Source organism: Schistocerca cancellata, chromosome 1, assembly GCF_023864275.1.
Source record: "Schistocerca cancellata isolate TAMUIC-IGC-003103 chromosome 1, iqSchCanc2.1, whole genome shotgun sequence".
Taxonomy (NCBI): Eukaryota; Metazoa; Arthropoda; class Insecta; order Orthoptera; family Acrididae; genus Schistocerca; species Schistocerca cancellata.
This window is the reverse complement of record NC_064626.1, coordinates 730749817-730765892: the sequence shown is the minus strand read 5'-3', so window position 1 is coordinate 730765892 and position 16076 is coordinate 730749817. Positions and strand designations below refer to the sequence as shown.

Sequence of the window (16076 nt, the reverse complement as noted above, 5' to 3'; positions counted from 1 at the left end):
ATTTTATTATTCTTAAGAAATTTCCTGTCCCTGAGTAAGCCATTAAATACCTCCTTTATTATTTATGAAATTAAATACTAACTTATGTTTTCACTATTGTATGTATTTTATTGTACATATGTCTGAACTGTAAGACTGAGTTAGTATGTCCAGTCATATCTAGTGTTGATCAAGTAACTTTAATAATGAGTTTTGTTAACACTGTTATAGTATAGAGCTCATCTGATATGTTATCCACATGACAATTTTCTTTTATTTACAGAAACATTTATTGAGGCACAGATGACTTATACTATAAATATATAGATTTATAGAATGCAAATTCTGTAAACAAATCTACATAATATAAATTTACAGAAGAGCATTAAAGTGAAGATTAAGTCATCTGTCAATCCTTGGTGCCCCAAACCACTTACGTCATTTATAATATCTAATTCTGTGGAGTGTTTTATGACTATATAACAGTCTACACCCTGACCAATACTGACTTTTTTTAATATCACTGCAACAAAAAGTAAGTCTTTTAAATGTAATATGATACTTTAATATACAGCTTACCTTTTCTATTGTTTCATTCAAGGGAGGCACTGGTAACCTTGGTAAAACCCCTTGATAACTATACAGTGAGGGCTTTGTTGCAAATGTGAGCACTTTAACACTGAGAAGCCACAGTTTGGTAGCCAATGACACACTTCGACCACGACCACCTTCCTCATACATCCAACCTTTATATGTGAAAAGGGCTTTGAGAGTGTAACGCAGAGCTAATACAAGAACTGACCAAGAGCCCACTCCCAGTACTGTGCATACAGCAGCTTCACTGCACAATATTTGCCAGCCTTTCTGAACTCCACTACAATGAAAAATAACAAAAGAGAAATTAGTTTTCAAAAACAGGGAAACATCTTTTACGTGAACTGTGATCAATACAATTGCAAATTTTTCCCTTTGGAATTTGTGTCCCCACAACTGAAATGTCACTATTCCTATGCCCTTGCATTTGGTACATCACCTTATTTGTATTTATTCAACTGGATAAATATTTGCTGACTAAACAAGATATCATTTTGTGGTTTCATTTTTTCCATAACAAATTGTTCCTGAAAAAGAGATTAATATGACATTACTATTATATGATCTGTTAAAGATCATAGCTTGAGATCATTTTTTAGCAGATGATAGGTGATGCTCTCATTTTGCTACCCTTCAATTCCTTAGAAAATACTAGCCAGAAGGTTAGGATAGCCTATCACTCTGGTCTATAATGAAACATTACATATACAGTTACAAATATTTATGTTTTGTGCACTTAGTAGGTAGTTAAATGATTTAACCTCTACAGGGTATTACGAAATGACATTTTAAAAATTGTAGATGGTGCAGTTTGGAACATTTTGCAATAAGGAACCTACAGTGAGGAATGTGAAATAAAGTTTCTATGCACCTTCTTTGCTTTTGGTATGTTAAATGAAATATCAGAATAGTGTAGCTTGGGAAACTTTTACTGACAAACCAGTTGAGTACAGTCAAATACCTTAAACCAGATCTGTGACTTCACTACTTTAGATTAAATGTTCAGTGTGAGAACTGCCAACTTCACTACATAATGTGTGATTCTCTGTAAGATTCCACAGACCCCTCTGATGGTACTGATGCTGTAAAATGTGTTCAATAAGAAAATGTACTGTTCCTTCTGGTGTTGAGTACACAATGAACTGAGGTCAGGGGAGCGCATGGGTCAAAGAATTGAGCATCTACTTATGATTACTCTCTCCCTGGAGTTGTCTATGAGATATTCCCAGGTCTGATTATCAAAGTGTACTGGAGCACCATCATTCTGAAACCACAAACAAACATGCGCTTTCAAGGGAACATCCTATACAGGTCTGAGCAAGGCAGTCTCTAGAGGTGTTCAAATACCATTCACAGTCTAAATAATCTGGTAAGATGTCACTTCTTGTATGGCTAGTGTATGGATTTTCAGCAGCCCACTTGTGGCTATTGCAGGTATTAAAAACATCCTCCCTTGTAAAAGGGGAATCATCAGTAAACAGCACAAGGTATGGAAAATTAGGGACAGCAGCACAACAATGAAGAAACCACTGTGAGAATTGCTGCCATGGTTCAAAATGAGACTGTCCTATAGTTTTAACTGGTCAATTGCAGAACAGATATAGCCGAGCACTGAGCATGGTCTATGTGATTTATTTATGCAATTGCACATGTGCTTGATCTAGGATTGGCAACTACAGGTTCCATAATGTCTTTTTTAAAATTTGGGGGTTCATATCCTCCTCCTTGCACCTACCTGATGTGCATCATCTGACACAGTTCCTCTCTCTCTCTCTCTCTCTCTCTCTCTCTCTCTCTCTCTCTCTCTCTCACACACACACACACAATCCTGATCAACATGGTCAATTATGGGATGCTAGGAAGTCACCTATTTAGGAATCTTCCTGCATACAATTGAAGAGCTGCACTGGCATTTCCATGAGCTCCACCATATCTCAAATGCATTTCAGTAAGTTCTCCAAATGTGTAATTGCCTTCATGGTATCAGAACTTAACTACAGCACATAAAGCACAATAATCAGACAACTGCACAGTGGTTCATGTTGACTAGCTGCATGTTGAGAGTACAGCACATGTGGATGGAATGGGTAAACTGAAAGATGGCAAACACTAAGTAAACAACTTTCTATACACATACTTAGGTAGACTACTGTAGCTGTGAGTTTCCGGTCTTTCATCTTCAACAACAATGTAAAGTCAGTGTATGGAATGGTAGCTATCCAAGTGACAGGAAGACAAATACCTCCTCCTGCTATAGAAACTTTATTTCACATTTCCAGCTACAGGTTCCTTGCTGCAGTATTTTCCAAAGTGCATCCTCTAAAATCTCCCAAATTTTTAAAATATCATTTTGTAACATTTTTCATACCAAAAAGTCTGTGTCAATCTAATGCAAGCAATAAGCAAGATGTGTATGAATAGTCTAGTTCCAATATAATTCTCCCTAGTTAATTATATCAATGTTGGTTGTTTATGCATTCACTTAAGCCACACATAAATTTAAAAAATTCATGATTCTATTCAGACTATATATTATATGAATAAGATGCTTCATTCACTGTTATTGATCACAATCATCCTAACAGTTATGTTCAAGAGTAAATGTGTAATCTAGACCAGTAGTCATCAAACATTTTTGCTCAAGACCCAAAACTGACATTGTGAGATGGCACCGGTCTTATTATTAATTGGTAACCTACATAAATTAGTACATTATGAGCCCCCAATATAATAGCTGTATTAAGGGTGCAATGAGATGGCTGTGGCCCCCAAGTACTTACCATTAAAAGTCAGCATCATTCATAACACTTCATTTTTTGGATGTCATTTTTCTTCCACTTGTGACACGTTAGACTTCATAATCCTACATGTTTCTCTGTCTTCTTCAACCCCTTCATTCTTTGGTAACCCCATTGTGGACTACTGACATCATCCAGCATCTAGCACCTTCTTCTTCCCCACTCTCTCTTCCCCATAATAAAACCTACAACTGCCTCTATCAGAAGGCAATCTCGTCTCAAATTATGTCCTACCCAGTTTAGCAACCTATTCTTCACTGTCAGCAAAATCCTCCAATCGTATCAGTATTGCTTCATTCTTGACTTTATCAGTCCAGGTGATCAGCTCCATTCTGGGCAGTGTTGAGATTTCACAGCTTCAATTCTCCTCTCTTCCTACTTTCTCAGTGTCCATGATTCTGCTCCATACAAGGCCAAGCTATGTATCATGAATTTTACAAGTCACTTTCTAAATTCTATCCTCAAAACAACAGCTAAGAATCTTTTCTGCCTGTCTCACAGGTGCGATTCTGACTCTAATGTCCTGCTCATACTTTCTGCTTCCCAAATACTAAGATTTCTCTCCCTAGCTTATACTTTACACTTCTTTCTTTCAGGCCATAACCATGTCTTTCATTTTCTTTTTTATTTTCATTCTGCATGAGGTATTAAGTAAGTCTTAATTTAATTTTATATTCCCTGATACAAATAAGTACGGCACCTGAGTATGAATATCTCTGTTATGCGCATTCATGAATGCATGTTGCTTCAATGTTAAAATTTATACCATAGCAACTGATCACTACAAGATGTGCATGCCAGTGAGTTGTCAGCACTTGAAGACAAACAATAAAGCTCACACAGTCATATGATTTTTGGTTTGTGTTTCTGCAGTGCATACATGCGACCATATCAATTTCTTGCCCAGTGTGCCTTTATACAAGTAAAAATTGTTCTGTGATCGGATATGTCAGGCATGGATAGTGGTTTTAAGCACGCGCCAGGTGAGCCTAAGGTAACTGGTGGTCTGCATGACAGAGGGTGGAGTAAGCCGTGTAGTGAGAGCCAAACACATGCTAGTTGTGTAATGGAAGTGCAGTAAGTGCTACGGCATTGTCTGTGTGATGGGTCAGAGGCCCAGAGGTCACTGTTTAGTCAGCAGATGGCAGGAAGCACATGACATTGGAATTAGTGCTTCACACTCCTACTGAATTTGGTGAATACTGGCATTTCATTTGGAATTTGAACTGAATCTTTCACCTTCACTGGAACCTTAATTCATCTGTTTGTGATCAACTCTGATTGTGTGCAGGGTCATCCTCTAAATTAAACTGTTTTTCGTTGGCAAGTCTCAGGAGAATTTTTCATTTTTGTTCTGGGACACATCATATTGGATGTAGCACTGAAGAGTAGATTAGGCTTATTATTGACTGTAGTGTCAAGAAATTGTACCCTGGTAGTGTTCTGCAAATTTCCACGTTACATGTGGCTAATTGGATACCTTTCTGTAGTAGACTTTCTGGGCTATGTTGAACTATGAGTATGGTATTCTAGAGAAGTGATCTCAGCTTCGGGCAATTTGTAATGGTGAATACATGTTTTCAGGTTCCACTGGCCCAAATTTGCATACAAGGGGGGTTAATTAATTTCTATGATTACAGAGCTACATTTAACTGTATTATCCTAAATCATCTCATGTTCAAGAGCCAGGGTGATGTAAGTGGTTAAGTCTGGCAGTGATAAATCGTCGTTTGCAGTGTTCGTCTTAGCTTGGGACTGTAGTAAAATGATACATGGACCAATGTATTTGATACTGATGAAAGGTTGATTTGTGTGCAGCTGCATGTTATGCTTCTGTAAATTGTAAATAATTTTGTTGTAGTTTTTTCTGGTAACCATCCTAATGTTTGTTTTCTAACAACCGGATCAGTTGATCTGCCATTAAGTTATTTACATATTGGTATCCTTATGGCCAGTTATGGTGCACTAATGTGAAAGTGGCTTTGAACTTAAGCTTAACTGTTTCAAAACGAATATCTTGGATGATTTTAATTTTTAAAAAGGATATTGGTTTTAATGTTTAAAGAAAAGAAAACTTCGACAATCAAGAGCTTCAGTGATTATTCTAAATATCTTGGACTTTTCTTAAGTTTTTGGTTCTAATGCTTAAGGAAAAGGAAATTTTGGGTAATTTAGAATTTGAGTAATTGCCTTTAAATATTCTGAATGATCTTAAGTTTTCTTAAAAGGTTCCTGTTTCTGCCATTTAAAAAAAAAAAAGGAAAAAAGAAAAAGAAAGAAAGAAAAAAAGAAAAGAAAAAAAGGGAAGTTTGTGAAATTTAGAACTTCAGTCAATATTCTAAAAATGTTGCATGATTCATTTTAATGTTTTAAGGATTATTTGTCTTAATGTTTAAGAAAAAGAACGTACAAAATTTCCATATGTACCTGTATATGCCTGTGTAAACTAAAAAAAAAAACCAATAAATATTCTGCTACTGTGCTCAGCTGCTTATCACACCAGAACTGTTGTGTTCTAGCTTGACCAGCTTAAAAGGTTACCTTTCCCTTTCAAAAAAATGGCTCTGAGCACTATGGGACTCAACATCCTAGGTCATAAGTCCCCTAGAACTTAGAACTACTTAAACCTAACTAACCTAAGGACATCACACACACCCATGCCCGAGGCAGGATTCGAACCTGCGACCGCAGCAGTCCCGCAGTTCCGGACTGCAGCGCCAGAACCGCTAGACCACCGCGGCCGGCTTTCCCTTTCAAATCCTTAAGAAAAGATCCCAAATGTTAGCACAGAGCATAATTACAAAGTTTAACACAGGCATAAACTGATGTATTTAAGCTATGTTGTATTAGAACTGTAAGGAAGTGTTTTGTTTTATTCTGGTACTGTTTGTAGTTTTTGTGGTTTCAGCTTTGGTTTAATATGGATTCATGAGGTGTCTTGGGGCTAAAGTATCTACATAAGGATTGCTTGCAGTACAAGCTCTTGATTAGAAAGGCATCCGAGGAGGACACAACTGTGGAAGTATGCCAGTGGCTGCAGGGGATATTGGAGAAGTCTGTAAACATCACCTTGCAGACAGTCAAGGAGGTAAGTGCTGCAAGTACAGCATATTCATCATTGCTTGTCATCATTCAGAAAGGTATTGCCCTAGTGGAAGGCTCCTCCCCCTCTTGCGCCAAGCTCACATGATTGCATGCTCTGGCAGATCATTTGGTCAATAGGATTAATGAAGTCCATTCAATAAATGGGGATGTTAAGAGGATTGAAGTTATATCATTTGGTCAATAGGATTAATGAAGTCCATTCAATAAATGGGGATGTTAAGAAGGTTGAAGTTATATCTAAGTTGCGAGAGCAAGCCTTGTCTATGCAACAGCAATATTAGGATGTAATGTTTTATAAGAGACCCAGTGCTGTCTAGATTATTCCAGCGAGGGGTTGTATTTTAAATTTCTGTCTGAGGAAAGGATTCCACTTTGTGCTCACCAGGATTCTTCCATAGTGGGTCAGATTCAAACTAAAGAAAATCCATTCGATGTTCAGCATTTACTGTCCAACCAGGCTCAGCAATTAATTGGTTTATTAAAGGAGTTTCTGCAGGTTCTTACTGATCTGTTAGGGGTAACTAATGATATACATTGTAAGATCAGTTTAACGGATAATATACCAGTGAGATGACCATTTTATCAGCATTTGCTACCCAAAATGCAGGAATTGCATGAGATTGTCAACCAGTTGTTAACAGATGGAGTGATTAGGCCATCTGTGTTGCCTCATGCAGCACCTATTTTACTCGTGCCCAAGCCTAATGCCTCTGGGTCTAAACCAGTAGCTGACTACAGGGCTCTGAATAAAAAGGTAGCACTGGAGTTGGTACCTCTTCCTGACCTAAAAAATTGCATTACTTGGTTTAGTGGAGCACAGATCTTCACTGTTCTTGATCTAAATCAAGCATACTATCTGATGAACAGTCTAAGCTGATAACAGCATTTTGTACCATTTATAAACTATTTGGGTTTAAACAGGTACCTTTTGGCTTGGCTACAGGAGCTGCAGAGCTGTCCTGTTTATTGGGTCCAGTATTAAGATATCTCAAGTTTAAATGCGTCTTCAATTATCTGGATGACATAGTGGTATATAGCTTGGACTTCCAAGAACATCTAGAATACCTCAGGCAAGTTCTGACTCGCCTTAGGGAAGCTGGGCTGACCATGCAACCCTCTAAGGTCACGTTAGTGTGGGAAGAGATTTCCTTCCTAGGGTATGTTGCATCTGCCGAAAGGATGAATGTCAGCCAATGTAGAACACAAGCAATTTACAAGTTTCCTAGACAATGGAATGAAAAAAAACATAGTTCATTTCATTGGAATGGTAAAAACTGTTGCTCTCCAGAACTGACTTCGTTAACAGGGTGAAAGATAAAAATGGGGGGACTCACAGCAAGTGCCATTTGAGGCCTTGAAATGTGCCTTGAGTAATTTCCCTGTGTTTGGCATTCCTAATTTCAATTTGCCATTTATCGTACAAACAGACGTATCTAATTCTGGTGTCATGGTTGTTCTCTTGCTAGAGCAAGAGAGATAATGTAGGCCTGTAGCTTAGGCCTTGAGGGCGTTATCAGGACCTGAGACTCATTATTCTGTATATGAGCTTGAAGCATTGGCAGTTTTGTATGCCTTGGGGACGTTTAGATTCCACCTTGAACATGGAAGATTCCATGTAGAAACAGATAATCAAGCCTTAAGCTGGGTCCTGGTGTGCAGATGTAAGACTGGGAGAGTAGCCCACAGGGCAGTTCAAATTTCAGCCTTTTAGTTAAATGTTGAACATATTAGGTGCACACACAATCAGGTGGTGAATGCCCTGAGTTGTATGTTCAAGGATATTGTTATGGAAGATCCAAACGAGACTATCTCAGCCCCACCTCCTGTGGAAGCTGTGGTGGAACATCCAGTAGGAATAGTGGCGGCAGCTACTTTAACCAAGATTCCTGAGCTGTTTGGAGAATTAGGGGAGGAACAACATAGAGATCAGGACTTAAATCCAGTTATTGGACAGTTGAAGGGAGGACATGAGGTGGAAGGCTATTTCTCGCACATGTAGCAGTTGTGTTACTGTACTAAGTACAATGACAGGTTAAAGATTTATGTCCTGCAAAAACTGGTGCCTGCCATTTTCACTTACATCCATCAATCCTTGTGCTGAGAGCATTTGGGTGTGCACAAGATCAAAACTGAAATAAAGGCGGATACAGATGTAAAGAAAGAGATTTTATGTTCCACCAGGCAATTTAAACCAATGGATAAATTATTCATAGATTATCTCAGTCTGCTTCCATGCACTATGGATGGTAATCAATATCTGTTTGTCATTGCAGATGCATTTACTAGATTTGTGTGGTTGTTACCAAGTAAAAGTACCATGATTGATTACAGCTTCCAGCAGTCCAAATTATTGATTTCTAGCATCAGTGTGCCTTTATGCAAATAAAAATTGTTCTGTGGCCAGATATGCCATACAGGAATAGCAGTTTTAAGCACATGCTGGACAAGCCTTAGGTAACTGGCACTCTGGATGATGGAAGGTGGAGTAAGCCATGTAGTGAAGGCAAGGCGCATGCTAGTTGTGTACTTGAAGCACGGCAAGTGCTGTAGCATTGTGTATTTGATGGATTGGCAGCCCAGAGGTTGCTGTTTAGTCAGTGTATGGTGAGAAGTGCATCACATCAGAATTAGTGCCTAAACTGCTGCTGAATTTGGTGAGATTGGCATTTGGAATTTGAACTGAATCATTCACCTCCACTGGAACAATAATTTGTCTGTCTGTGATCGAATCCAGTCGCAAGCTGGGTCATCCTCTAAATTTAGCTATTTTCGGTTGGCAAGTCTCAGGAGCATTTTTCCCATTTATTTTGGGACACATCATATTGCATGTAGCACTGAAAAGTGGATTGGGCTTATCATTAGCTGTAGTGTCATGAAATTGTACCCTGGCAGTGTTCTGCAAATTTCCATGTTACATGTGGCTAATGAGATGCCTTTCTGTTGGATGCTTTCCGGTCTGACAAATCATATTGAATTATGTGCATGGTATTCTAGAGAAGTGATGTCAGCTTCAGGGCACTTCATAATTGTGAATATATGTTTTCAGGTTCCACTGGCTGAAATTTACATGTAAGGGGGTGAATAAATTTCTGTGATCACAAAGCTATGTTAAATCATATTGTTACAAAATGTCTCATGTTCAAGAGGCAGGTGAACATAAAGTTGGTTAAGACTGATAGTGATAGTTTGTCGTTTGCAATGATTGTTCTTAGCTTGGGAATGTAGTAAAGAGACCCACTTACTGATGTATCTGATACTGATGAAAGGTTGATTTGTGTGCAACTGCATCAGCACATGTTATGCTTCTGTAAATTGGAGTTAAATTTTGTTATAGGTTTTTCTGATAACTATCCTAACACTGGTTTTATGATAATCGAATTGATTAATCACATGTCAGTATCCCTATAGCCAGTTATGGTTAAATTATGTGAAAGTTATTTTGAACTTCAGCTTAATTGTTTTAAAAAGAATACCTTGGAATATTATATTTTTTTTAAGTTATTGGTTTTAATGTTTAAAGAAAAGAAAACTTGGGCAATCTAGAGCTTCAATGATTATTCTAAATACCTTGGATGATTTTAATTTTTTTAGATTATTGGTTATAGCATTTAAGGAAAAGGTAATTTTGGGTAATTCAGATTTTCATAATTACCTTTAAATATTTTGAATTATATTAAGTTTTTTTAACAGGTTATTGGTTCTGATGCATTAAAAAAAAGAAACTTGTGAAGTTAAGAACTTCAGTCAACATTCTTATAAATTTGCATGATTGTAATGTTTTATGGATTATTTGTTTTATGTTTAAGAAAAAGAAAGTACAATTTTTCTGTATACCTATAAATGCCTGTGTAAACTAAGAAAACCAATAAATTTTCTGCTTGTGCGCTCAGCCACTTATCACACCAGAATCATTGTGTTCTAGCTTGACCAGCTCCAAAGGTTACTTTCCCTTTCAAAACTTTAAGAGAGGGTCCCAAAAACATTTCCTCTCTCACAACCTCTAAATCCACAGTGGCCATTCTACTTACCGTGCTGCTGCTGGGGTAAGCAGTCAACCTTACTTAGCTCACATGTGAATTGACAAATGCCAATTACAATTAAGTACATTTTGAAATATTACTGTTTCTGTGGGTGTTCTTGTTAGTTACTGAACAGGAAAACTACACTCTTAAGAAGCTCTTAACATTATTTGTCTTTGTTGGATTTGGCGGTTAGTTGCTAGAGGTATATTGTTATAAAATATGGCTCAGAACCAAAGGCCACACAAATACTTGGTTCTGGTAGTTTGATCCAGACCTACATGGTACACTATAACATATCTGGGCTGTTTAGTCATTAGGCAACAGGTATGAACACAGTTTCCTAGTATTATGTTTTGCAAGATTATTGATGTCCTAATTGATTGACAATAAATTTGGAACATGCCTCTTTATTTTTGAGTTCATGTCCAATCTACCAGTGGATGAGGCTTACATACCACACAAAAAAGTTACATAGGACTGAAGTATACAGAAGTACCATTTATTTTTTGCAACACATCAACATCCACTAATGACCACTGATAACATTGTGAGTAACTTCTAAGATACCTCCTGTACCAGAGGAAACACACCCTAAAATCGGTTGATGGGTTAATTATTCCCACAGCCTCATCATGCAAAGAACATGGAATGCAAGGAAAATAAAACACTATTTGCTGGCCAGCTCTTGTGCAGATTGCTGACTATGGGGCAGCTACTGCATGTGGCAGTGAAATGGCTGTTAGCTGATGGAGGAAGTTGCAACTAGGTGATGTCTGCACAGATGTCTCCATACGTAGTAAGGCTTGCAGTATTGGCATGATGTCCTGTAGGAGGAGGACCCACACTGGTTTGACCCACACAACAGAGACCTTTGCAGTTTTGCCGATGCAAGATCTCATTGGTGTGATCTCCTTATTGTAACACTGGAAAAGGGTCAAAATTCAGTGGGTGGAGTGTAGTTTGATGAGATATGTGTGGAGCATAATGCAAGTACATCCACTCACAGTGTACTGAACAAAATTGGGGCATCTGCCATGATGCGAAGCAAGTAGATGACAGATCTTGGCTATGTTGTCTTGGAGCTGTTGAACCAACTGTGGCAGTTCCGCTGCAGGTGGCAGCAGTGCAGGTGTGAGACAGTCTGCCAGAATGGGTAAAAGTTCACCAAACACAATTTCTGTTACTGATGCTCCAATGTCCGGCTAGTACACTGTGCGGAGGCCTAAAAAGACCGAGGGGCCCATATCTCCCTGTGGCACATGAGAGCTGCCTTTAGGAACTGTGTCACGTTTCTACCATCCATTATTGGTGGGATGGTAACTTACCATATGATGATGCTGTATGCTGCACATGTTGGACAGTTCTTGGAACAAAAGAGATTTGAATTGCTGGCCCTCATCTGTAGTGTGTGGAAAGAGTAAATGAGTTTTGCTATCCAGGTGGCAACAAATGTCTTTGCTGTTGTCTCAGCAGAAATGTCCTCAATGGGTATAGGTTCCATCCATTGTGTACAGCTGAACACCACTGTGAAAAGATACCTGTAGCTATCACAGATGTGGATGTTCAAATCCTGCCAGACACTGTTTAAACTGTCCAATGTCAGTGAGCACATTTTACCCCAGTCTGCATTTATAGCAACGAATACAATAACATGCCCATATACGGACATCTTTTTTAATCAATGACCACAAAACAGTGGTCATATTTGTTCCAGGATGCCTCAGATTGTGAACATGGTGTCAAAAGAAACTTTTTGGAGTTTTGGTGAAATGGAGGATTTGGCTTCTGCTAAGAGTTGTTGCATGACAGTGTTAACTTAGTGCTAGGCATTGGGATTTGGGTAATGTGCAGTCTTGGGGAAAGTTCAGCCAATAAATGCTGTAGCTGCAGTCTGTAGCAGTCTGAGCGGTGGAGAGTTAAGCAATCAGTCACGATGTTTCTTGCTCCTTTTATGTGGCACACATCTTCAGTTTGTGCTTGGTGTACATTGTCGCAGGGTGAGCTTCGCACTAAGAAATAATTAAAAGTTTCATAAACTGCGAAACTGCAAGCAGTACTCTGTTATATGCTCTCTCTCACACTGTTCTGCTGGTTGCAACGTTTTGAAAAAAAAAAAATTTAACAGACGCCATTGCTGGTTGATTTATTAATGTAGGGCTGCACTTATTGCTGTTTGGTTACTGTCTCTGACTACTGACAGGGGCATAGATGGCCATGGATGAGCAAGGAGCACTGCGCTCTAGTTAGACACACTTGAAGAAGGCAGAAAGCTTTTTCCATCTCTGGGATCCACTTGAGAGATTGCTGACCTGTGATGAAGTGTCCTGAAATCACACTTGTAAGTGGTGTTTGTGTAGCCCCCATTGCCAAGAAGTGTCAGTGATAGAAACAGACCATTGTCAGGAAATATCATTATTGCTTGTAGTCTAGTGGCTTCAGAAAGGCTTGTAGAGCTGCTGTCTTCTCCGGTAATAGATAATTGTCATCTGCTGAAACCATGTGTCCCAGGGGGATTACTTCTGCTTTGTTTATGACAAACTTCTCTTCATTCTATACTATACAGTAGTTATATAGCTGCTGACACACATGATGCACATGTGTTTCATGTTGTTGGGAGTTTAATGAGAACATTAGAATCTCATCAAGATATGTGAGGCAAAATGGAAGCTCCTTTAACACTTCATCCACAAAATGTTGCCAAGTCCTTGTTGCATTTTTGAGACCTAATGGCATAAATAAAAATTCAAACAGGTCAAAGAGTGTAATTATTGCTATCTTCAAGATGTCATGAGGTGCCACATCTATTTTGTTGAACTCGCTGCAGCAATTTGTGATGTTGAAAACTTTTCTGGTGGCAAATGCTCACCTGAAATCTTGGAAGTTCAGAAAAGTGCACCTGCCTGGGACTGTCCTATCACATAAAGTATGGTAATCACTACAGGGGCATCACGATCAGTCTTTTATGTGAACTAGGTGCAAAGGTGGAGACCACAGGCTCTCAGAACAATGAATATCCCAGCTTCGAGCATTCTGTTTTGTGCTCCAGGAAAATTCTGCCAGCATTCTTCAAAATGACTTTTTCAGTTGTGGTACCAATATGATGCACAGTGTTGTGCTTTACACTGCTATGCTCTGTTGGTATTTGTAAATTAGTCAGAGACTACTTCTGTAGGTTTTCATAAGCATTGGTGTTGTCTATCCTCCTTATTGTGCCATAGGCAGGATACCCTTGTATGCCAATTACTGTGCTGTGGAATATTCCATTAATACATAATGAGCAATGAAGCTGGTGCTTAATATTGGCTTGGCAACACCTTAATACAAATGTCTGTGTGAAAGGGGTACCAAGGCCTAAGTCAATAGTCAGTACGTTGTGGCTATAGATGAGTTGTTAGTGCTTTCAAGCATGAATGTTCATCTAGCTTATAGTCAGATGTGCACTGAGCTGTAAGCATGCAATCAGGAAGCCAAGCGTGTATGCCTGTCTGATACATACAACAGCTGCAATGTGGTGGGGTATGCTGGCAGCTGTACCATTTGTGGAGTTGTTTGAATGTCATACTGCTGCCATGGCCATACCAACTGTTTCAGTGTGGCTTGTTAACTGCTGTGTGATGATGATCTGCCTGTTGTTTATCTTGTGTCTATGGCTGGCATCACTTTTTGTTCAAATTGTGATCCATCTTGCTGATTCCAGATCACTATGATTATTTGGGTAAGTACAGGGTTTTATGCATTTTGATGACTGTTGACTGAAATGCCTGTGTTATCAGCAAATATTAATAAAGTTGTTTCCAGATTGCTGGTAATCTTGGTAGTGAACTGACTGCAGATCAGAAGATTGCATGTTCATACCATGTCTGGGTCACCACTTACATAACTAAGGCTTACGCAGCATGTAAAACAACATACGTACAGAATTATCTTTTATTTATTGCAGTGCAAATACACATCTGTAAATGAACACAGATATCTCACCAATGACAGTAACTTCAAAGATATTCCTTGTAGCAGAACTAAGAGACACTACAGTTCATTGCTGGGCTAGTTATCCCCACATATTGATAGCTTATGTATGATCAAATATATGTACATTCACATTTGAAAATGGAAAACAGTGGTGAATAAAGCATCTAATTCAAGCAATATACAGACTTAGTGAGGAAAAAAAAAAAATTAAATCAATGTTTGATGGCTGTGAACCCACACACAGGATCTTTTGTAGCCCAACACCATTTAACTATCATAAAGCAGCAATATGTATAAAAAAGGCAACAAAATGTATCACAACCATAAATTTGCTCCCAAGTGACAGGTTTAGAGAACAATGAAATTATTTTTTTAAACTGTGCCAAAACGTTTAAGCTTTTGTAATGTTTTCTCTTACAGGGACTATTCTTAACTGCCATAAGTCTCTATAAAATGCCACAGTAGTTTTACCTGATTTTTACAGCAATATGTGACACAATCTTTGGCACTGGTCCATAGTTGTAATAGTGGAGGCCTGTGAAAACTCCAACAGCTGCAATTGAAGTTTGTAAAGGAACCGGATATGCTGCTCTTCTTAACTTATTCTGTAAATTGAAGATACATTTTGTTAACTGTGAAGAGCTTTACATTATCACAACCATAATTAATTAGTGCACCAGTAACAGCTCAAGAACAGGAGATACAAAGCACACATTTCCCACTGAGAAGACATTCAGATTCAACTATACTGACTGAGACATAAAGCAAAATCCAATGAATGTAAGTGACCATTCAGAAAATATGTTTCTGACAGTCTTATGCATCAACAGCTGAAAAATCAAAAAAATAAAATTCAGTCTTAAAATATTGTATAGAGATTTCATGATACTGCTATAAGAATAAGAAAACTATTTTATAATTTTTAATCTTACAAATGGACAAATTGTGTATTTGTTATAATTAAATAATAACAAGCTTCAGTTGTAAATTGAATGAAATTGTGCTAAGTACATTGTTTTTAAACTGCCTGTAGACCTCATTGCAAGACCCATCTACGACAAAAGATATTTAGAGTATCAAGAAATTACTGAACCACACCTCTTCCTTGTCATTTTAGTAGAGTGTGGATGAATGAACATGATACAGTTACAATACAATTTACTTAACAAGGAAATATTTGTGCAAGCAGTTGTAAAATGTCTTGTCTCACGAGTGCATAGAAGATATTTTTTATTTATGTGGTGCTTGAACTGCATATGTGACTGATGACAGCAAAGATTTAAAGTGGTCTATAATTCCACTGGTATGCTTGTAAGAGTACAGAGAACCAAACAACATACTCATAGAATGAAGAATTACTGTGAATTAAACTGGGAATAATACAATAGTCTCAATTTCTTACTCATTCACTTATACTAAAGCCGTCGGCACACAGACCGTGCTGTCAAACGTCAACGTTGAGCGTGCTAAGTTCAATGTGCTGCTGAATGCTCAGAAATGATGTGACTTGTGAATACAGTATGTGGGCCCCAATTTGGTATATGCAATCACAACGCAATCCAGCAGCAGTTGCAGGATGTTTCTAGTTCGTAAATCACACTGTTTACTG

At 38.2% G+C, this 16076-nt stretch overlaps 1 protein-coding gene across 1 annotated transcript in view; it reads right to left on the bottom strand.

Annotated features, from left to right (window-relative positions):
* LOC126098652 (carnitine O-palmitoyltransferase 1, liver isoform-like) overlaps positions 1–16076 on the bottom strand; it is a 201462-nt gene that overhangs the window by 94334 nt on the left and 91052 nt on the right. Inside the window, exons 3-4 of the mRNA XM_049910601.1 lie at positions 14939–15072; positions 559–853 (exon numbers count right to left, since the gene is read on the bottom strand). Coding sequence (XP_049766558.1) covers positions 559–853; positions 14939–15072 — 429 coding nt within the window. The remainder of the gene's footprint in view (positions 1–558; positions 854–14938; positions 15073–16076) is intronic.